The 24,876-nt window shown below is 43.0% G+C and overlaps 1 protein-coding gene across 1 annotated transcript in view; it reads left to right on the top strand.

The window, feature by feature from the left end:
* Window positions 1-24,876, top strand: part of GRIN2C (glutamate ionotropic receptor NMDA type subunit 2C) — a 166,064-nt gene that overhangs the window by 127,073 nt on the left and 14,115 nt on the right. Inside the window, exons 9-10 of the mRNA XM_053722029.1 lie at window positions 296-525; window positions 21,049-21,209. Coding sequence (XP_053578004.1) covers window positions 296-525; window positions 21,049-21,209 — 391 coding nt within the window. The remainder of the gene's footprint in view (window positions 1-295; window positions 526-21,048; window positions 21,210-24,876) is intronic.

The raw sequence follows: 24,876 nt of genomic DNA, 5'->3' as shown, positions 1-24,876 counted from the left end.
AGTAGCAGGGCGTGTAATGTGAGTAAGCTGATGTGTGCCCGGGGTGAGTAGCCGGGTGTCTGATGTGAGTGGGTTGCAGTGTGCCGGGGTGAGTAGCAGGGCGTGTTATGTGAGTGGGTTTCAGTGTGCCTGGTGTGAGTAGCAGGGCGTGTTTTGTAAGTGAGCTGATGTGTGCCCGGGGTGAGTAGCCGTGTGTCTGATGTGAGTGGGTTGCAGTGTGCCCGGTGTGAGTGGAGAATTGTTTTTTGTTTTCAGACAGCAAACTAACTGCAGTTACATTGTTTTGTCTGCACAGGTTTGGGGGGACCCAGTTTCACTGTGGGGAAATCCTTGTGGCTTCTCTGGGCGCTGGTGTTTAACAACTCAGTTCCAATTCAGAACCCACGTGGCACCACCAGTAAGATCATGGTGCTGGTCTGGGCTTTCTTTGCAGTCATCTTCTTAGCCAGCTACACAGCAAACCTGGCAGCGTTCATGATTCAAGAACAGTATATTGATACAGTATCTGGGCTCAGTGATAGGAAGGTAAGTATGATACATACTGCTTTAGGCAAATACACAAGTCAAGAATACGTTATTAGTAAGACATTATTACATGTGTTGCCAAAGTAATATGTTACAGTAAAACAGATCAATAACAATTTATAAAATAGTATAGTAGGGTAAATATGATGACAGTTCATTTAATCTGATGGGTGGTCCTGGTCTGTTACATATTTTGATACTATCCGGGTAGCTTAGTTTTTTCTCCTAAGAGTACACTGAGGGGCTGATTTACCATTGCCCGTATTGCGCCTAATGCACCTGTTTCCGCGCGAGCCTTCATGCTCGCCGGAAGCAGGAGTTAAGAAGCAGCGGTCCCAAGACCGCTGCTCCTTAACTCGTCTGCTGCTTCTGAGGCTGCGGACATCAATCCGCCCGATCTCATATGATCGGGTTGATTGACACCCCCTGCTAGCAGCCGATTGGCCATGTATCTACAGGGCGTGGCATTGCACAAGCAGTTCACCAGAATTGCTTGTGCAATGATTAATGCAGACAGCGTATGCTGTCGGCATTTATTGATGTCTGGCGGACATGATCGCTACAGCGGATCATGTCCGCCAGACACTTGATAAATTGGCCCCAAAGTCTTTCTTGTTCAGGCATCTGTGGGAAGTCTTTTATTTCTTTTATTTGCGGAAAGTATTTATCCCTTAAAGGACCTCTCAATACAGTGAATTGCATCATTAATACGTGCGCAATAAAAAGACAATGCAATATAACACTTACTTTAAATTTCAACAAAGCAGTAGCTTTTTTTTCTGACAAATTTTATTTTCCCCCCATTTGCCGGCCCCCTGTATCATGTGACAGCCATCAGCCAATCACAGACTAGTATATTTACACCCTATGAACTCAGTAGGAGCTGGTTCCCCAAACAGTGTGTATAAAAATTTGATAATAGAAGTACATTGGAAAGTCTCTTAAAACTGCATGCTCTATCTGAATCATCAGTTTAATTTTGACTTTAGTGTCCCTTTAAGAGTTTGTATCTTGTTCTTATAACAGGAAGTGCGCTTCACTCTATATGCCCCAGCTGTCACACTACACATATTGTATGGCTGCCCTGGGCCTCCATTTTGTTTGATATCTGCCAGTCTCTTTTTCCAGCTGGTGATCAGAGATTCTGTATTTAGTATCTGTCTGTGGTTTGGGTTGGTGACACTTGTGAGATACTCACCTAGTTTGTACTCTCTTTGTAGTGACCTGTAACACTCCAGCTTGGCCTGTTGCCCTATCTGTTCCTCCCAGTGCCCAGTGTACCTCTCCTTCAGAGCTGGAAGGTGTTTAGTGACACTCTCTCATGGGTTGTGCTTTCGCTGATGCGGTTTTGCAGGTCTGATGTATATTCTCTAAATGCTTTTAAAGCTGGGTCACAGAGTGCTTGGTGGTGGAGTGTACTTGTGTCAATATTTGTGAGGTGACACCAGAATTTGTACACCCTTTTGGCATTGGTAGCAGCAATGGGAATCTCCCCAGCTCTGCTCTGCACCCATTGTTAGGGGCACTTCTGTGTACCTGCAGTGCATATTTAAAAAACTGGAGATGTGCAATTTCTGTGAGACTTTTGTCCCATTCAATCAGTGTTAGGCCCCAGACCTTACAGCCATACAGCAGGATTGGTACAATGGTGCTTTCAAATACTTTAAATAGCAATTTTGTAGGAGACTTTAGACTGGCTAGCGGCTTCTTGATTGCATGGAAGGCTCTAAGGGCTTTTTCTTGCAGTGTTTTGACGACCAGTTTAAAGCTTCCTGATGCATTCGGTGTAAGGCCAAGATAGGTATAATTTAATGTGTGCTCTACTTCTTTAGAGAACAATAGGAATTTGAGTTTTTGCTGGAGATTTTTTGGCTTTTTCTGGAATATCATGACTTTTATTTTTTCCATATTCACTTCAAGGGCCGATGATTCACAGTATGGCTGCAGTAGGTCTAGATCTTCTTGCAAACCCACTGCTGTAAGGGACAGGTCATCTGTATATATGAGACAATGGATCTCCTTCCCATTCAGGGATATACCTGGTGCTGTGCATCTCTCCAGTACTGTGGGCAGATCATCATTATTGTACAGGTTGAATAATGTGGTGCTGAGGCTGCATCCTTGTCTGACACCTCTTATTTGTTCAAAGCTTTGTTTGTAGTTTGTTTATTTTTACTTTACACCTGAGGGATAAATACATCGTCTTTATTATGTCATATGTCTTCCCATCAATTCCACTTTAGAGCAGTTTCATGTATAGGCCAGGGCAGGGCTAGACTCAGAATAAAAAGCAGCCCTGGAAAATCTAGAGACCAGTCCTATTTTCTGTTGAGTCAGTAGATGGTGCACACCCCATTTTCCTCAAAGGGGATTACTGGGATACTCCTTCCCACAATATTTTTTTTCAGAATTATATTATATTAGTTTATATATAAAGAAAGTGCAAGATTGTTGTTAAATTGGCACCCTACAACCCAATTGCATCCATTAATTACCCCTTTTAATTGTAGTTTTCCAGCCCCAGCTTCTGCAGCCCACCGGGAAATCTCCTGGTATCCTGGTAGGACAATCCAGCCTTGTACCAGGGTGCCAGATTGAGTCAAATGCTTTTTTAAAGTCCACAAATGTACTCTCTCTGTAGAGATCTGTAACACTCCAGCTTGCTCTGCGCAATCACATTCCTCTTTCACTTAGTAACACAACATGAGTATAACAGTCTCTTCTGCATCTCCCACATCTTTCATCATTAAGATGTTGTGTACATAGAGGTGCTCTGCATTTGGGACATAGCTCTGCATAATCGCATGGACTGACATAACCTTCTGCTCTGTATGCAGAACAAAAGCATAGAACACATAGATGCATACACACATTGCTCTGCACACAGTGATATTTGCAGACACAACGCGCTGAAGGTAACAGATGTAACAAGTCTGTGCTGGCACTGGTCTGATAACTAGCTGCAGATGTGTGTATATATCTTCATTACAGCTGAACCTTACACTGAATGTGCTATGTGAGTTACAAATGGATAATGGGTGAGATCAGGGAGGGGAGAGATGAGAAGAGATGATTGAAAGAGAAGGGAGTATGAATAAATACACAAGGAGAAGTAATAGAGAAAAAAGGGGAGAGAATAAGGGGTTAACAGAGTGTGAGATACTAATATTAATTTGCAAAAGCATCTAAGAGGGCAGAGAAGGGGGTACTGCCAACTCATGGGCCCTCTCCAACCATGATCATTCCATAAACAGACAGATAGATAGATAGATAGATAGATAGAGATAGATAGATAGATAGATAGATAGGGATGGGTAGACAGACAGACAAACAGATAGACAGACAGATTTATAGATAGAGAGAGAGACGGACAGACAGGCAGACAGACAGATGATAGACAGACAGACAAAAATAGACAGACGGATAGACTGACAGACATATATAGACAGACAGACAGATTAAAACAGACAGGCATACAGGTTTATAGATAGAGAGAGAGGGACGGACAGACAGATGATAGACAGACAGATAGACAGACAGAAATAGATCGATAGATAGATAGAGACAGACAGACAGATTTATAGATAGAGAGATGGACAGGCAGACAGATGATAAATGACAAGGACGTGAGAGAGCAAGGGTGGAGGAAGGTAACAGGTGAGGATGACAAGAGAATAAAGACATAAGACAGATGGAGAGTGGGAGAGAGGTAGCACAGTATATAAGTGAGATAAAACTATTCAGGAAATAAAGGGATTGAGACAGAATATTGCGACGTGAGACAAGAGCCGGGGAGGGGAGGAAACGGTTTTATGGAGGAAGAAGAAAACCCAGACGTTCTTCATTATGTTTGTGATTAAGCTCTCATTAACACATGTTGTTAATTGTCAGACCTACACAGATTGCTATTATCTCAGCTGTCACTGCAGAGTCGTGAAAACTGTCAGAGAGCTGCGCAGTCTGGGAACAGAGAAATAGAGAGATGTAGGGTGTGAGCTTGCCTAGGGGAAAAACAGGGACTGGTTTATGATGAGACAGACAATACAGTGCCCTTCATTGGATAGGACTTACGGGGGGAGCTGAGCCATGGGCGGCACAATGCAGTGGGGATTGGGTTAAGCATTTGGGGGAAGTGACACTGTAGAGACTGTGTAGTGTGGGGGAAAGTCACTAGGTGAAGAGTATGAGACATTTTAAGGTCACAGTCATTTTAACGGTAAGTGAGGCACGTTTGGAAGTTGACTTGTTTGAGGTTCCTCATTAGGGAAACTGATTCCTGTGCTCTGGTATTGGACATCCGGTGAGAATTAATTGTGGGGCTCTAAACAAAGACAGATGATGGAATCTTTGGTTGTTGACCCATCATAGGGCCAGATAACAACTAACTAAAGTTTTTGCATGTGAGTGGGTTAGCAAGTATATTACAAGTTGAAAGTAAAAAGCTAGCTCACGAACGAAAGTCTGTAGAGCGCTAAATTCAGGACTTTGGATACAGCGACTGTGTTAACTTCTTCTCCTATTGACTTCAATGGGGCACTCTGTAAAAAAAAACTAACACTTATTGCTCACATGGGTTACCCTACACCTCATTAGACCAACTGTGCTAAAGCAGAAGGTAGGTATCCAGGGGCCGATTTATCAATCCTTCAACTGATAATACGCTGGAAATCCGTGTCAAATTAGACGCAAAGTTGATCCGCCATTGTTAACAAAGCGTCAACATCATCAAATTTTGAAATGTGTGATGTAATATACGCTCCCGCAAGATCAATCCAACGCAGATCGATGCTTCCGTTATTCGAGCGGAATACTGATCATCCACCATCACATTCGACTCTATTTGACCCTCTTGCAAATTTATCAATCTAGCTATTTCTTGGACATTAACAGATGGGGAAAAAAAATCGCTTTAGAGAAATATGCTTGTTCATGGACAGTAATGAAGTGGTATAAATAAAGTTGGAAACAACAGAATATCCACGACATTGATGACTCTTATTTATCGTGTTTTTGACAGACTTTTTCATAAATAAGGCAGTCGAATATAGATTTGCGCCAGCGATGTCTGGCGAGCATATTGACTCCGGCGAATGCACCTTGATCGGCGCTTTGATAAACCGGCCCCCAATACTTTACATTCCAATGTTCTTCACATGGTAAAAAATGTTCTTTTATTTTTATATATATAATTGTGTGTTTTTAAATGATATATCTTTACCTATATATATATATGAATATAGAAATATATATTGAAAAAGAAAAATAATCGCCTAGATTTAGAGTTCTGCGTTAGCCGTCCAAACCAGCGTTAGGGGGTCCTAACGCTGGTTTTGGCCGCCCGCTGGTATTTAGAGTCTTCTAGGTAAGGGTCTAACGCTCACTTTCCAGCCGTGACTTTTCCATACCGCAGATACCCTTACGTCAATTGCATATCCTATCTTTTCAATGGGATCTTTCTAACGCTTGTATTTAGAGTCTTGGCTGAAGTGAGCGTTAGACAAAACTCCAGCCGCAGAAAAAAGTCAGGAGTTAAGAGCTTTATGGGCTAACGCCGGTTTGTAAAGCTCCTAACTACTGTGCTCTAAAGTACACTAACACCCATAAACTACCTATGTACCCCAAAACCGAGGTCCCCCCACATCGCCGCCACTCTAATAAAAAATTTTAACCCCTAATCTGCCGACCGCACACCGCCGCAACCTACATTATCCCTATGTACCCCTAATCTGCTGCCCCTAACATCGCCGACCCCTATATTATATTTATTACCCCCTAATCTGCCCCCCCCCCCAACGTTGCCGCTACCTACCTACACTTATTAACCCCTAATCTGCCGACCGGACCTCGCCGCCACTATAATAAATGTATTAACCCCTAAACTGCCTCACTCCCGACTCAAAAAACCTATAATAAATAGTATTAACCCCTAATCTGCCCTCCCTAACATCGCCGACACCTAACTTCAAGTATTAACCCCTAATCTGCCGACCGGACCTCGCCGCTACTCTAATAAATGTATTAACCCCTAAAGCTAAGTCTAACCCTAACACTTACACCCCCCTAAGTTAAATATAATTTAAATCTAACGAAATAAAATAAATCTTATTAAATAAATTAATCCTATTTAAAACTAAATACTTACCTGTAAAATAAACCCTAATATAGCTACAATATAACGAATAATTATATTGTAGCTATTTTAAGATTTATATTTATTTTACAGGCAACTTTGTATTTATTTTAACTAGGTACAATAGCTATTAAATAGTTAATAACTATTTAATAGCTACCTAGTTAAAATAATTACAAAATTACCTGTAAAATAAATCTTAACCTAAGTTACAATTAAACCTAACACTACACTATCAATAAATTAATTAACTAAACTATCTACAATTATCTACAATTAAATCAGCTAAACTAAATTACAAAAAAAAACAAACACTAAATTACAAAAAATAAAAAAAGATTAAAAGAATTTTAAACTAATTATACCTACTCTAAGCCCCCTAAAAAAATAACAAAGCCCCCCAAAATAAAAAAATGCCCTTCCCTATTCTAAAATAAAAAGTTAACAGCTCTTTTACCTTACCAGCCCTTAAAAGGGCCTTTTGCGGGGCATGCCCCAAAGAAAACAGCTCTTTTGCATTTAAATAAACATACAATACCCCCCCCAACATTACAACCCATCACCCACATACCCCTAATCTAACCTAAATACCCCTTAAAAAACCTAACACTAAGCCCCTGAAGATCTCCCTACCTTATCTTCACCACGCCGGGTATCACCGATCCGTCCAGAAGAGGGTCCGAAGTCTTCATCCTATCCGGCAAGAAGAGGTCCAGAAGAGGGTCCGAAGTCTTCATCCTATCCGGCAAGAAGAGGACATCTGGACCGGTAGACATGTTCATCCAGGCGGCGTCTTCTATCTTCATCCATCCGGCGTGGAGCGGGACCATCTTGAAGCAGCCGACGCGGATCCATCTTCTTCTTCCGGCGACTCCCGACGAATGAAGGTTCCTTTAAGTGACGTCATCCAAGATGGCGTCCCTCAAATTCCGATTGGCTGATAGGATTCTATCAGCCAATCGGAATTAAGGTAGGAAAAATCTGATTGGCTGATTGAATCAGCCAATCAGATTCAAGTTCATTCCGATTGGCTGATCCAATCAGCCAATCAGATTGAGCTCGCATTCTATTGGCTGATCGGTGATACCCGGCGTGGTGAAGATAAGGTAGGGAGATCTTCAGGGGCTTAGTGTTAGGTTTTTTAAGGGGTGTTTGGGTTAGATTAGAGGTATGTGGGTGGTGGGTTGTAATGTTGGGGGGGGGTATTGTATGTTTTTTTTAAATGCAAAAGAGCTGTTTTCTTTGGGGCATGCCCCGCAAAAGGCCCTTTTAAGGGCTGGTAAGGTAAAAGAGCTGTTAACGTTTTATTTTAGAATAGGGTAGGTCATTTTTTATTTGGGGGGCTTTGTTATTTTTTTAGGGGGCTTAGAGTAGGTGTAATTAGTTTAAAATTCTTGAAATCTTTTTTTATTTTTGTAATTTAGTGTTTGTTTTTTTTTGTAATTTAGTTTAGTTGATTTAATTGTAGATAATATTAGATAGTTTAGTTAATTAATTTATTGATAGTGTAGTGTTAGGTTTAATTGTAACTTAGGTTAGGATTTATTTTACAGGTAATTTTGTAATTATTTTAACTAGGTAGCTATTAAATAGTTATTAACTATTTAATCGCTATTTTACCTAGTTAAAATAAATACAAAGTTACCTGTAAAATAAATATAAATCCTAAAATAGCTACAATGTAATTATTATTTATATTGTAGCTATATTAGGGTTTATTTTACAGGTAAGTATTTAGCTTTAAATAGGATTAATTTATTTAATAAGATTTATTTTATTTCGCTAGATTTAAATTATATTTAATTTAGGGGGGTTTTAGTGTTAGGGTTAGACTTAGCTTTAGGGGTTAATACATTTATTAGAGTAGCGGCGAGGTCCGGTCGGCAGATTAGGGGTTAATACTTGAAGTTAGGTGTCGGCGATGTTAGGGAGGGCAGATTAGGGGTTAATACTATTTATTATAGTGTTTTTTAGGCGGGAGTGTGGCGGTTTAGAGGTTAATACATTTATTATAGTGGCGGCGAGGTCCAGTCGGCAGATTAGGGGTTAATAAGTGTAGGTAGGTAGCGGCAACATTGAGGGGGGGGCATATTAGGGGGTAATAAATATAATATAGGGGTCGGCGATGTTAGGGGCAGCAGATTAGGGGTACATAGGGATAATGTAGGTTGCGGCGGTGTACGGAGCGGAAGATTAGGGGTTAATAATAAAATGCAGGGGTCAGCGATAGCGGGGGCGGCAGATTAGGGGTTAATAAGTGTAAGGTTAGGGGTGTTTAGACTCGGGGTACATGTTAGGGTGTTAGGTGCAGACTTAGGAAGTGTTTCCCCATAGGAAACAATGGGGCTGCGTTAGGAGCTGAAAGCTGCTTTTTTGCAGGTGTTAGGGTTTTTTTCAGCTCAAACTGCCCCATTGTTTCCTATGGGGATATCGTGCAAGAGCACGTTTTTTAAGCTGGCCGCGTCCGTAAGCAACGCTGGTATTTAGAGTTGAAGTGGCGGTAAATAATGCTCTACGCTCCCTTTTTGGAGCCTAACGCAGCCCTTCAGAGAACTCTAAATACCAGCATTGTTTAAAAGGTGCGGGGGGAAAAAACACACGTAGCTAACGCACCCCTTCTAACGCAAAACTCTAAATCTAGGTGAATGTTTTCTTCTAAGTAAAGAACATTGAAATGTAAATTATTTCTATTCAAAATATGATACAACACATTAAAATATATTAAAATTTAATAAAATGACATTTCATGTTTCAATAAATATATATATATATATATATATATATATATATATATATCTGTGTGTGTGTATATATATGTATGTGTATATATGTATATACTATATGTATGTATGTATGTATATACATATATATACACATATAAACACATAAATACATGTGTACATACACATATAAATGTACACACATACACATATTTAGACACATATACAGTATATATATATATATATATATATATATATATATATATATATATATATATATATATATATATATATACAGGGAGTGCAGAATTATTAGGCAAGTTGTATTTTTGAGGATTAATTTTATTATTGAACAACAACCATGTTCTCAATGAACCCAAAAAAATCATTAATATCAAAGCTGAATAGTTTTGGAAGTAGTTTTTAGTTTGTTTTTAGTTATAGCTATTTTAGGGGGATATCTGTGTGTGCAGGTGACTATTACTGTGCATAATTATTAGGCAACTTAACAAAAAACAAATATATACCCATTTCAATTATTTTTACCAGTGAAACCAATATAACATCTCAACATTCACAAATATACATTTCTGACATTCAAAAACAAAACAAAAACAAATCAGTGACCAATATAGCCACCTTTCTTTGCAAGGACACTCAAAAGCCTGCCATCCATGGATTCTGTCAGTGTTTTGATCTGTTCACCATCAACATTGCGTGCAGCAGCAACCACAGCCTCCCAGACACTGTTCAGAGAGGTGTAATGTTTTCCCTCCTTGTAAATCTCACATTTCATGATGGACCACAGGTTCTCAATGGGGTTCAGATCAGGTGAACAAGGAGGCCATTTCATTAGATTTTCTTCTTTTATACCCTTTCTTGCCAGCCACGCTGTGGAGTACTTGGACGCGTGTGATGGAGCATTGTCCTGCATGAAAATCATGTTTTTCTTGAAGGATGCAGACTTCTTCCTGTACCACTGCTTGAAGAAGGTGTCTTCCAGAAACTGGCAGTAGGACTGGGAGTTGAGCTTGACTCCATCCTCAACCCGAAAAGGCCCCACAAGCTCATCTTTGATTATACCAGCCCAAACCAGTACTCCACCTCCACCTTGCTGGCGTCTGAGTCGGACTGGAGCTCTCTGCCCTTTACCAATCCAGCCACGGGCCCATCCATCTGGCCCATCAAGACTCACTCTCATTTCATCGGTCCATAAAACCTTAGAAAAATCAGTCTTGAGATATTTCTTGGCCCAGTCTTGACATTTCAGCTTGTGTGTCTTGTTCAGTGGTGGTCGTCTTTCAGCCTTTCTTACCTTGGCCATGTCTCTGAGTATTGCACACCTTGTGCTTTTGGGCACTCCAGTGATGTTGCAGCTCTGAAATATGGCCAAACTGGTGGCAAGTGGCATCTTGGCAGCTGCACGCTTGACTTTTCTCAGTTCATGGGCAGTTATTTTGCGCCTTGGTTTTTCCAAAACGCTTCTTGCGACCCTGTTGACTATTTTGAATGAAACGCTTGATTGTTCGATGATCACGCTTCAGAAGCTTTGCAATTTTAAGAGTGCTGCATCCCTCTGCAAGATATCTCACTATTTTTTACTTTTCTGAGCCTGTCAAGTCCTTCTTTTGACCCATTTTGCCAAAGGAAAGGAAGTTGCCTAATAATTATGCACACCTGATATAGGGTGTTGATGTCATTAGACCACACCCCTTCTCATTACAGAGATGCACATCACCTAATATGCTTAATTGGTAGTAGGCTTTCGAGCCTATGCAGCTTGGAGTAAGACAACATGCATAAAGAGGATGATGTGGTCAAAATACTCATTTGCCTAATAATTCTGCACTCCCTGTATATATATATATGTATCTATAATATAATCACATTTGTAAAGAATCCGTCGCCATCACCAGATGCGCACACATCGTCAAAGGAATGTTGGCTGCGCGAGGCAGCCAAAAGAATATTGGATGCGCGCGCAACCCTGCCATTTTCGGAATCCACCTGGATGCAGCGTAGGCAAACGAAGCCTTAAAAAAAAAACACGCAACCGCCCGCACGAAACAACGAAAAAACACATAACCGCCTGCAAGAAAATAAAATAAACTAACCACCCACACAAAGTATAACAAAAAATAACCTCCCCTATGAAGTATTAACAAACATCTAAACCGCCAACCCCACATCGCAAAATAATAAAGTAATTAACCCCTAATCCACAAATAACATAATTAAAATATTAACCCTTAAACCGACAACCCCCCACATCGCAATAAACCTAATTAACCTATTAACCCCTAAACCGCCAACCCCCACATCGCAATAAACCTAATTAGCCTATTAACTCCTAAACCGCCAACCCCCCTCAATGCAAATAACAAACGGCTAGATTACGAGTTTTGCGTTATGAGTGAAAAGCCTCATAACGCTGCTTTTTCACTACCGCTGCTATTACGAGTCTTGTCAGAATAGCTGTACCGCACACTTTTTTGGCTGTAACGCAATGTAACTACCGCACCTTTCAAAAAGTCCTTTTTCAATGGGACTTACATAGCGCCGGTATTACGAGTTTTGCCTGGGAGGCCAAAAAGTCGGCGGTACAGCCTATACTGACAAGATTCGTACCGCCATCTAAAGTCAGTAGTTATGGGTTTTGCGCTACAAAGCTGTAGCATAAAACTCCTAACTAATGTGTTACAAAGTATACTAACACCCATAAACTACCTATTAACCCCTAAACCGAAGCCCTCCCGCATCGCAAACACTAAAATAAAATTATTAACCCCTAATCTGCTGCTCCGGACATCGCCGCCACTAGAATAAACATATTAACCCCTAAACCGCTGCACTCCCGCATCGCAAACACTAGTTAAATATTTGTTACGGTTACCCTTAGTCTCGCTGAGAGATGGACCGCTTAGTAGCCTGGATCCCTATTGCTAAAGAGGGGAGAAGCTGCTTTCCATAGTATTCTATATGAGTCTTGCAAATATAGAATAATCTCCCTTAGCTGCAGTACAGCTAGGATACCCTTCTGCCCACAAAAACGAGTCAACGCTGCGATTGAGGGTCAAACAAGAACTCAGGACGGGGATGCCCAGCCTGCTTTTTATTAAGGTTACATGCACACAGGGCACTCCCAGGGGGAGAGGGGGGGAAGCACAAAATCCCCCATCACACATTTAGATAGAGAGCACTGTCCTTTGACAGGCCACAATAGGATTACAGTACTTAAGATAACAAGTTTACAAGTTCATCTTATCAATTAGCAGTCTGGCTCCAGAGGTGATTAGACAATAGTTTCTAAAAGCTGAAAAAAAAGAGTTAACTCTTTATGAAATGATACTTGTTACGGTTTTCTTGGAGCCCTTCTTAGGCGCTGGCTTGCTGGTTCAGGCATTGCTGCTGGGAAATAAGCTCTTCACAACAAAATAACTAATGCTTCTGTAACAGTGCTCCCTTTCTGTGGAACACTCTGGCAGACACGGTCTGACCCCTTTTCGGGGCAGACTAAGGCTGTCCAGACCGCTGGTTATGCGGGGCTGAGGTCGGTTTGTCTGGACAACCCGTCGGCGTTGCCATTCTGTTTCCCAGGTCTGTAAGTAATGGTGAAATTGAAGGGTTGCAACGATAAGCTCCAACGTAAAAGCCTGCCGTTATCTCCAGAGACCCGGTTCAGCCACACCAACGGGTTATGGTCGGTGACCAGAGTGAACTCCTGACCATATAAATAGGGAGTCAATTTCTTTAATGCCCACACCAAAGCCAAACACTCCTTTTCGACCGCTGCATAGCTGACTTCGCGGGGCAGGAGCTTCCGGCTGATGTAGGCAACTGGATGCTCCCCTCCATCTTCGCCTACTTGGCTGAGGACGGCTCCCAGCCCGAACATGGAAGCATCTGTATGGACGATAAAACGTTTGTTAAGGGCTGGGGCCGCCAAGACAGGAGCGTTAATTAGAGCATTTTTGAGAGCCTGGAAAGCCGTTTCACAGTGGGGAGACCACAGGACCTGTCGAGGTAAGTTCTTCTTGGTCAAGTCAGTCAGGGGTTTGGCAAGTGTGCTGTAGTCTGGTACGAACCGTCTATAGTACCCTGCCGTGCCCAGGAAGGCTAGGACCTGAGTCTTAGTGATGGGGGTGGGCCAATTGGCGACAGCTTCTATTTTGGCCGGCTCTGGTCGCTGCTTTCCACACCCCACCCGGTGACCCAGGTACTGTACCTCGGCCATCCCAAAGTGGCATTTTTCTGGCTTCAGAGTCAGGCCAGCAGCCCGGATCTGATCCAGAACCATTCCCACATGAGCTAAGTGGTCCTCCCAGGACTCACTGTGGATTGCTATGTCGTCCAGGTAGGCGCAAGCAAAACTCTGGAAGCCATCCAGGAGCCTATCCACCAAGCGCTGGAATGTAGCTGGGGCATTCTTCATCCCAAACGGCATTACCCTAAACTGATATAAGCCGAATGGAGTGACGAATGCCGACTTGGGGATAGCCTCCGGGGCCAGGGGAATCTGCCAGTAACCTTTGCAGAGGTCAATAGTGGTCAGGTAATTTCCCCTGGCTATACGATCGAGTAGCTCATCTACCCTGGGCATAGGGTAAGCGTCCGTCACGGTCTTTTCATTGAGCCTCCGATAGTCTACGCAGAACCGAGTGGTCCCATCTTTCTTGGGCACCAAGACAACTGGGGAGGCCCAGGGACTATCGGAGGGCTCAATTACCCTGAGCTGGAGCATCTCATCGATCTCCTTCTTCATTCCTGTCCTAACTGCTTCGGGGATTCGGTACGGAGCCTGGCGCAAGGGAGCTTGTCCCGGAGTATCTACCTGGTGGGTGGTTAAAGTAGTGTACCCTGGCTTCGGGGAGAAGGTGAGGTGTTTGGACTGGAGGAGTTGGTTGAGCTGCTCCCTTTCAGTGGGGCTAAGTCGGTCCCCTATCTGAACCTGCGCCACTATACCTGTGGGGAGGCTCTTTTCTAATAGGTCTGGAATGGGTAAACTGTCGGGGTCTTCCTGAGGGGAACAACATACGGCCGTCACGTTCTCTGGTCGCTCAAAATATTCCTTGAGCATGTTTACATGGAATGTCTTTCTAAGATTGTTGTCGTGGCAGCTAGCTATCACATAAGTGGTGTCTCCCCTTTTCTCTACGATCTGGTAGGGACCCTGCCAGGACGCCTGCAATTTGTCTGTCTTCACCGGCTTAAGTACTAACACCTTTTGTCCTATGGTGAAGATTCTCTTTCGGGCCCCCCGATCGTACCATACTTTCTGTCTTCTCTGGGCCAACTGGAGATTAGCCCGCACGGATTTGGCTAATTGCTCCATTCGGTCCCTGAGTTCCAGCACGTATGGCACAATGGGGACACCGTCAGCCTCCATCTCTCCCTCCCAGTGCTCCCGGATCAGGTTTAGGGGTCCCCGTACCTTTCTTCCGTAGAGCAACTCGAAGGGAGAGAACCCTGTCGTTTCCTGGGGCACCTCCCGATAAGCAAATAGGAGGTGCGGCAGGAAGCGTTCCCAGTCTCGGTATTCCTGAGTGAACGTCTTGAGCATTTGCTTGAGGGTCCCATTGAACCTCTCACACAGCCCGTTCGTCTGGGGGTGGTATGGGGAGCTCAGGAGGGACTTAATTTTGCAAACCTGCCAGAGTTGTTGGGTCAATTCAGCCGTAAATTGGGTGCCTCGGTCGGATAGGATTTCTTTTGGAAATCCTACCCGGGAGAACACCTGTACTAGTGCATTCGCTACCGTATCCGCTTGTATGTTGGATAGGGCGACAGCCTCTGGGTACCTGGTAGCGTAGTCCACTACGGTAAGAATGTATCGCTTACCGGAGGGACTAGGGGTAGCCAGTGGTCCCACTAGGTCAATAGCAACCCGGCTGAAGGGTTCCTCTACAATGGGCATATTTACTAGCTGGGCTTTAGGGTGATCGCCTCGCCTTCCTACTCGTTGACACACATCGCAGGTGTTACAGTAAGTTCTAACGTCAGCGTGCACCCCTGGCCAAAAGAACGTGTGAGTAATGCGGTGTAGGGTACGGGTAACGGCTAGGTGGCCTGCTAAGGGGATGTCGTGGCCTATTTTGAGGATTTCTTGACGGTATTTGTGGGGCACTACCAGCTGTCGCCTACGCTGTCCCCTTTTCTCTGTCCAGCGGTATAGTTTCCCTTTTTCCCATAAGAATGTTTCGTTATCTGCCCCGCCCCCTCCGGTCTCTGCTCGTTCCCGGTACTTTTGTAAGGTCGGATCAGTCTTAGACTCTGCCTCGAAAGCATCTGGGGTGTCCCAGGGTATGGGGCCTAACCTGTCAGGCAAGGTCGGGGTAGGTCTTACCTGTGTCTCCCGCACTGGTGAGAGCTCTCGCTCCGTCCGGGCTTGGGCCCGTGTAGTCACTGGGTCCGCCTCGTTGTTGCATACTGGAGCATAGGCAGAAGTCATGGGGCCCAAATCGTTGCCCAGTAGTACTTCGGCAGGTAAATTATCCATTAGGCCCACGTTCACAGCCCCCTTTCCCGCTCCCCAATCAAGATTCACTTTAGCTGTTGGAATTTTGTACACATCCCCCCCCGCCACTCTAACGGCCACAGTCTGTCCGGATCGCTTGTGCTCTGGCACCAAATGACTCTGTACCAGCGTGATAGTAGCCCCTGTGTCTCGCAATCCCTCGGTAGATCGCCCCTCGAGCCATACCCTCTGCCGATGGTGCTGGCGGTTATCTGAGGCAGCATATACAGGGTCTGCCTCGTGAAGCGGCCCCACATATCCCTCCATAGGGGCCTCTTGGTTAACACAGAGGGCCCGGTCCGGACGATAGGACCCAGAGGGGTAATTGTAATTCCTGGGTGTCTGGTGCGTATTAAGGGGGCAGCTAGCCATGAAATGCCCTGGTTGCTTGCATCGGTGGCAAGTCGGTCTGGGACGCTCAGAGCTGTTATTGGGTGGTCCTGAGTGTCGGACGGGCCCTGTTGGCACCGGGGCTCGGAATTCAGCACGAGGGGGTGCACGGTAAACCTCTCTGGGTTCGACCCGTGCTGGAGCTCGGTAGTTCATGGGTTCGTGAAGACGGGAGTCATAATGTTCATCAGCCAATTTGGCTGCTTCTTCTAAGGTAGAAGGCCGCCTGTCTCGCAGCCATTCCTTCCCTTGCTGTTCCATGCCATTATAAAAATGTTAGTAGTAAGGTTAGGGAACCGAAAGGGGATTTGTGACATTGAAGTCAAGTGTAGAATTATACACTGAATAAGTCAAATAGAAAATGGAGTAAAATTACACTTTATTTAACAATTATGCTTGAAAACAGACGTTACTCATAGGGGGTAATATATAAGGGAAATAAATCCAGGGTTATGCAACCTCTGAACCAAATTCATACAATTCCGATTCCCAATATGCCCCTATAGGTAATTGGACAAGTTAAAAAATAAGGTAATATAGAAAGCTAGTGAAGAATGGGATTGTCACTTCCATAATTCAAAAATTCATTGCCTATATTCTATAAACCCAAGTATTAAAATTAAGGCTAGTGGACAGGTTTAGCGTGTCTAGTCAGACAATAACATAAGAAAGAGAAGTTAGCAAAAAAGTAATCACATATGCACAAGAGGTTTCAATCATACAGGCATAAACAAATATGCACTATCTATGCGCTCAAAGGCGTCCTCCTCTCTGCGTACTGCTCTGATTGAACAGAGTCAGCCGATTTCTAGCTATTCCCCTGTCAGATAGGTCTAGTTCACATACATAATATCCGTATTCAAAGCTTAGCAACTATTCAGTAGAGATGTTATGCTGAGAGTAACCTAACCGCTAGTATTGCACTAGGTTCAATGCAAGTAATTACATTTAGTCATGAATCATAGAATCAGAGGTTACTATGTAACCAAACATATAGCGTAGTAGCGTTTTATGTATAGAGTTTAGACAAACTTGTTAACCTTACATTGAATGCTAATAAATGGTGGTATGACGAAGTCACGTTCAGTGACGGAAACGCGTCGGTGGGCGTGGACAGTGTTGCAGCTAGCGTGGTCTAACCATACCGGTCACAAACGCTCACATACTAATTCAGCGGTCTGGCACATTCAATACCGCCTTACTTAGCCTATATTGGGTTATATACAGGGGGGTTTTGCTGCTGTTGTACCACCATTTATTAGCATGCATTGAACCTAGTGCAATACTATTTGATTATAAAAATGTTCTAAGAGAAACAATTGTAAAATTTCCTCCCCAGTCACCGCTTTACTTCCGCTCAGCCAGTGATTTGCCGCTCTCCGCATTCGGTGCGCCCATTCCATATGGGTATCGTTAGGCTTCTTTTCCGTGCCCCGAAACTGTCGGCGATACGTGTCCGTAGTTACAGCGTACCGTTGCAACAGTGTCTCCTTAACTAGCTCATACTGTGTCACTTCCTCAGCACCCAGAGTACGAAAGGCTTCCAGGGCTCGCCCGGATAGTTTCCCAGACAATATCGTGGGCCACTCTCTGTTGGGAATCTGGTGCAGGGCACATTGCCTTTCGAAGTCCGCCAACTATTCATCAATCCTTGTCTCGCTCTCTAGGAAGGGTCGAAATGCCGCATAGGGTATCTTGGGCCTCCCAGCATTTTCGACAGGGATGATTACCTGCGGGGCTTCAGCATTGCGGTGTGCGTTCGCTAGGTTGAGTTCGTGGGCTCGAGTCTCTCGTATATCCTCGTCCGCCTCCGCCATCAACTGCTGTACCAATTCCATGGAGGGGTTCGGCCCGTATAATGAGAGCCTTTCCCGAACAATCCTGGTTTTTTCGTCACTAATCGTGGTCGGTGTTTCCGCCATTGTGAAGCTCTGATCCAGTTCGGTCAATTCTGCGATCAGCTCTCTCCTCGGCCGGTTGCTGGCGTACCCCCCTCTGCTTTCAAGTAAATCTTTTAGGGTTGTACGCTTCAATTTTTCGTAAGCGCTCTCCATCCGTTCTGTACCTCTCCTAGGAAATCCAGGAAAATCCCGCCGCTGCCGCCAAATGTTACGGTTACCCTTAGTCTCGCTGAGAGATGGACCGCTTAGTAGCCTGGATCCCTATTGCTAAAGAGGGGAGAAGCTGCTTTCCATAGTATTCTATATGAGTCTTGCAAATATAGAATAATCTCCCTTAGCTGCAGTACAGCTAGGATACCCTTCTGCCCACAAAAACGAGTCAACGCTGCGATTGAGGGTCAAACAAGAACTCAGGACTGGGATGCCCAGCCTGCTTTTTATTAAGGTTACATGCACACAGGGCACTCCCAGGGGGAGAGGGGGGGAAGCACAAAATCCCCCATCACACATTTAGATAGAGAGCACTGTCCTTTGACAGGCCACAATAGGATTACAGTACTTAAGATAACAAGTTTACAAGTTCATCTTATCAATTAGCAGTCTGGCTCCAGAGGTGATTAGACAATAGTTTCTAAAAGCTGAAAAAAAAGAGTTAACTCTTTATGAAATGATACTTGTTACGGTTTTCTTGGAGCCCTTCTTAGGCGCTGGCTTGCTGGTTCAGGCATTGCTGCTGGGAAATAAGCTCTTCACAACAAAATAACTAATGCTTCTGTAACAATATTATTAACCCCTAATCTGCCGTCCCTAATGTCACCGCCGCCACTATACTAAAGTTATTAACCCCTAAACCTAACCCTAAGTCTAACCCTAACACCCCTAACTTTAATATAATTAAAATACATCTAAATAAAACTTACTATCATTACCTAACTAATTCCTATTTAAAACTAAATACTTACCTATAAAATAAACCCTAAGCTAGCTACAATATAACTAATAGTTACATTGTAGCTATCTTAGGTTTTATTTTTATTTCACAGCTAAGTTTGTATTTATTTTAACTAGGTAGATTAGTTAGTACATAGTTAATAACTATTTAATAACTACCTACTTAAAATAAATACAAATTTACCTGTAAAATAAAACCTAACCTGTCTTACACTAACACCTAACATTACACTACAATTAAATAAATGACACTAATTAAATACAATTAACTAAATTACAAAAAAAACTAAATTACACAAAATAAAAAAGAAATTATCAAATATTTAAACTAATTACACCTAATCTAATAGCCCTATCAAAATAAAAAAGCCCCCCCCAAAATAAAAAAAAACCCCTAGAATAAACTAAACTGCCAATAGCCCTTAAAAGGGCCTTTTGCGGGGCATTGCCCCAAAGAAATCAGCTCTTTTACTTGAAAAAAAATACAAACAACCCCCGAACAGTAAAACCCACCACCCACACAACCAAACCCCCCATATAAAATCCTATCTAAAAAAACCTAACCTCCCCATTGCCCTGAAAAGAGAATTTGGATGGGCATTGCCCTTAAAAGGCCATTTAGCTCTTTTTCTTTGCCAAAATCCCTAATCTAAAAATAAAACCCACCCAATAAACCCTTAAAAAAACCTAACACTAACCCCCAAAGATCCACTTACAGTTTTTGAAGACCGGACATCCATCCTCATCAAGCCGGGAGAAGTCTTCATCCAAGCAGGCAGAAGTCCTCAACGAATCGAGGAGAAGTCTTCATCCAAGCGGCAAGAAGTCGTCCTCCAGGCGGGCAGAAGTCTTCATCCAGACTGCATCTTCTATCTTCATCCTTCCGATGCGGAGCGGCACCATCTTTAAGATATCCGGCGCGGAGTATCCTCTTCATAAGGTCCCAGCCGTACACTGAAGGTTCCTTTAAATTATGTCATCCAAGATGGCGTCCCTTGAATTCTATCAGCCAATCGGAATTAAAGGGTAAAAAATCCTATTGGCTGATGCAATCAGCCAATAGGATTGAGCTCACATTCTATTGGCTGTTCCAATCAGCCAATAGAATGCAAGCTCAATCCTATTGGCTGATTGGATCAGCCAATAGGATTGAAGCTCAATCCTATTAGCTGATTGCATCAGCCAATAGGATTTTTGACCTAGTTTAAAGGCCATTTGTATCTGTATCTCATTAAGGTAAGTTCACTAACATGCTAACTTGATAATTTCTTGCCATGCCGGCGGTTTTTGAGAATCGGCCCTATGTCTTGAATTTTCTCCACGGTTTCTTCAGTAGCAAATGTTGAGCGATCGGAACAAAGTCACATGATTGTCTTCTGCATGTTAAGATGGAGTACAGTCTTCTATTGTACCAGCTATATCCTTATGTATTTCTGTTGGAGTTACGTTTTTCTTACAGTAAATGATGACCGCACAATATTCACTAAGCTATATTTCCTACACATTTTTCAGTAGCTCTCACAACTTGTCTCATCACTAAGAAAAGATACTTCAAATTCTACATTTGCACCCTCAAAACGATATAGAACAGTATACTTTTAAGGGAGTAACATAAACTCAGTGCTTCCTAATTAGGATTAAGACTTATTGATCAACCCCCGTTTTACGGCGCAGTTGGGACTTTGAGTACTCATGGAGGAGGTTCAGTGCAATGGCAGAGAGTTTATGGGCTAAGTAAGGGGAGGAGATTACTTATTGTAGAGAACTCATTAAAAGAACTGAATCACTGTGCAGAAAGTTAGGTGGGGTCTATTGGGGACATTGACTCACTGTGTAGGGATTGTTATTGAAGAGTTTAGGCACAATGTTTGTGTGTGGCAGGATTAATGGTTTAGGTTGACACTTTCTTCCAAACAGTTTCAGAAGCCACAGGAGCATTACCCTCCCTTCCGATTTGGAACTGTCCCAAATGGCAGCACCGAGAGAAACATCCGCAGCAACTATCCAGATATGCACTCGTACATGGTGCGATACAACCAACGCTCTGTGGAGGATGCACTTGCTAGCCTAAAGACAGGGTATGTAGCCTCAATTAAACAGACATTCAAAATATTTTGTACTATATACAAAGTACATATTCTCAAGGAAGCACTTTACTGCAAAAACATAAGCCTACACTTTTACAGTGTTTCGCAGTCCAGAATCATACCCCTTGAAAAGCTTTTTATGTTTATCTTATCGCCTTTGATGTGGCCTTTTGGAGACTAATATAAATGAGCATCTGCAGTGACTAAACAATTACTGTATAGAATGTTAACTAGCCAGGGTTCTGAGTCCTGTACAAAGAATGCCAGCTTCTCTGGGGAAGTAGAACCCCCCCCCCCCCCCACACACAAACACACTCACAGTTTTAGGGGCTGATTTATCAAGGGCCAAAGGGCCCCTGATGCTCCTGTTTCTGCATGAGCCTTTAGGCTCGCCGGAAACAGCAGTTATGAGGCAGCGGGCTTAAGACCACTCCTCCTTAACTGATTCTCCGCCTCTGAGGCTGCAGACATCAGTCCGCCCAATCCTATACGATCGGGCTAATTGACACCCCCTGCTAGCGGCTTGTGTGATGTTAAATGCCGACAACGTATGCTGTCGGTATTCAGCGATGTTTGGCGGACATGATACGCTACAGCATATCATGTCCACCAAACAATGATAAGTCGGCCCCTTAGGGTTAAATTACTGGAATAAACCATGAAAATCATTTAAAAAAAATATTCTCTCTCCTTAGCTTATCTCTCTCTCTGTATAAACAAAGGCCAATACTTAAAGAGAGTAATTGAAAATTAATATAATTGAAGATTAACATTTTAGTACCTATCTCTTCCATCCCTACTGGGAGGATGATTACAACTGCTACATCTTGCGTACATAGATTTTCTATAAAGACACAATGCAGTAGTGCAGTCAGTAACGCCAGTCGAATACTTAGTTGCATTAGTAGCAGAAATAGCAAGGTTCTTATGCCACTTTACAGATCATTAGTTAGACCAAATATGGAATACTGTGTACAGTTCTGGAGACCACATCTTCAGAAAGATATAAATAAACTAGAAGCTGTCCAAAGGAGGGCTACTAAATGGTACATGGTCTAAAATATAAAACGTACAAAGAAAGACTATGGGGCATATTTATCAAGCTTCGTATGGAGCTTGATGCACCGTGTAAAGACCGCTGCTCCATAACCTGTCCGTCTGCTCTGAGGCGGCGGACAGACATCACCGAAAATCAACCCAATCCAGTACCATCGGGTTGATTGACACCCCCTGCTGGCGGCTGATTGGCTGCGAATCTTCAGGGGGCGGCGTTGCACCATCAGTTCACCAGAACTGCTGGTGCAATGGTAAATGCCAACAGCGTATACTGTCGGCATTTATCGATGTGCGGCGGAACATGATCCGCAAAATATCGGATCATGTCCGCTTGCACATTAATAAATAGGCCCCTATGACCTAAATATCAATTAAAAGAGAGAAGCGCTCAACCTGGGAACAAACAATAGCATAATAGATTGTTCAATGGCTAGTTAACACCCAAAGAAGCAGCCTCTTTTTGGTCAATATGTGCCTTTCACAGAGAAGAACTTTCCTGAAGCATATCAGTCTGATCCTGACTTAACAGTACAGTCCAGCCCTGAAATACCAGGCAATCCCTCTCTGAACGAGAGAAACGGCAAAAACCCAGACGTACGTTTCGGCCTATTGTGGGCCTCGTCAGTGAGGTGCAGCCATATCTCTCAAGGCACACTGAGCAACGGGTCCACGTCTGGATTCCCGCATCATACTTAGGGAGAATTCCCCAAATGTCATAATTTGCATAAAGAAAAAGAAAGAAGCGCTCAACCTGGGAACGAACAATAGCATAGTAGCTTGTTCTATGGCTAGTTAACACCCAAGAAGCAGCCTCTTTTTGGTCAATATGTGCCTTTCACAGAGAAGAACTTTCCTGAAGCATATCAGTCTGATCCTGACTTCACAGTACAGTCCAGCCCTGAAATACCAGGCAATCCCTCTCTGAACGAGAGAAACGGCAAAAACCCAGACGTACGTTTCGGCCTATTGTGGGCCTCGTCAGTGAGGTGCAGCCATATCTCTCAAGGCACACTGAGCAACGGGTCCACGTCTGGATTCCCGCATCACACTTAGGGAGACTTCCCCAAGTGTCATAATTTGCATAAATAGAAAGAGAGAAGCGCTCAACCTGGGAACGAACAATAGCATAGTAGCTTGTTCTATGGCTAGTTTCCTGTAGAATATCAGTCTGATCCTGACTTAACAGTACAGTCCAGCCCTGAAATACCAGGCAATCTCCTCTCTGAACAAGGGAAACTGTGTACAGTTCTGGAGACCATATCTTCAGAAAGATATAAATAAACTAGAAACTGTCCAAAGGAGGGCTACTAAATGGTAAATGGTCTAAAATATAAAACGTACAAAGAAAGACTATGACCTAAATATGTATAGTTTAGAAGAGAGAAAGGAAAGAGGTGACATGATAGAAACCTTTAAATATATGAAGGAACTTTTAATAAAGTGGAAACTGAAAGCATTTTTCACCAAAAAAAAGAAATACCAAAAAAAGGGGTCACAATCTTAAAGGGGCATTAAAGCCAACATTTTGCTATCATGATTCAGATAGAGAATACAATTTTTTAAACAACTTTCCAATTTACTTCTATTATCTAATGTGTTTCCTTCTCTTGTTATCCTTTGCTGAAAGCTTTATCTAGGAAAGAGAACCTAGGTTCTAGCTGTTGATTGGTAGCTGCATATATATACCTATTGTGATTGGCTCACCCATGAGTTCAGTTAGAAACCATTAGTGCATTGCTGCTTCTTCAACAAATGATACCAAGAGAATGAAACAAATTAGATAATAGAGGTAAATTAGAAAGTTGTTTAAAATTATATTCTCTATCTGAATCATGAAAGAAAAAATTTGGGTTTCATGTCCCTTTAAGTTAGAGGGTAGGAGATTCAGGAGAAATGTGAGGAAGCATTTTTTTTTACAGAAAGGGCGGTGGATTCATGTAATAAACTTCCAACAGAAGTGGTAAACACAAAGGGGTAGATTTACAAAATGTTGAGCAGCTGATCATGTGCGCTTGACCTCGCTAATTGCCGACAGCATATGATGTCGGCATTTATCACTGCACAAGAATTTCTAGTGAAATGCCTCTGAAATGCCGCCTCCTGCTCACTGGCAGCCAATCGCCCGCTAGCAGGGGCTGTCAATCATCCGAATCAGGATGATTTCAATCCGCCACCTAAAAGGTAGTGGACAGGTTAAGGAGCGGCAGTCTCATGACCGCTGCTTCTCAACTGCCATTTCAGGCGAGCATCAGCTGTTTAATAAATGGAGCCCAAAGACTGTAAAGGAACAAAAAAATGCCTAGGACACGCATAAGGCTATCCTAGGGAAACAGTAACATGTAATATGGTTAGGCTTGATGGGCCTTTTTGGTTCTTATCTACCGTCAAATTCTATGTTTCTATACTGCAGTATTCGTTTTTTCAGTTAAGGCTCGAACAGGAAAAGGCAGCTATTTCAAATAACAAAATAAATATAAATTATCCCCTTCCCTTAAGCAATTAAATACACTCCAGCGGGTACCCTGATATCATGATTTCCAGTTTTATTAGTCTTTTTTATTTAAAAAACAAAACAAAAAACAAATTGACTATAGTAACTTTA

The sequence above is a fragment of the Bombina bombina genome, chromosome 1, assembly GCF_027579735.1.
Source record: "Bombina bombina isolate aBomBom1 chromosome 1, aBomBom1.pri, whole genome shotgun sequence".
Lineage (NCBI taxonomy): Eukaryota > Metazoa > Chordata > Amphibia > Anura > Bombinatoridae > Bombina > Bombina bombina.
The sequence above is the reverse complement of the archived record's forward strand: the minus strand, read 5'-3'. Positions and strand labels throughout refer to the sequence as shown.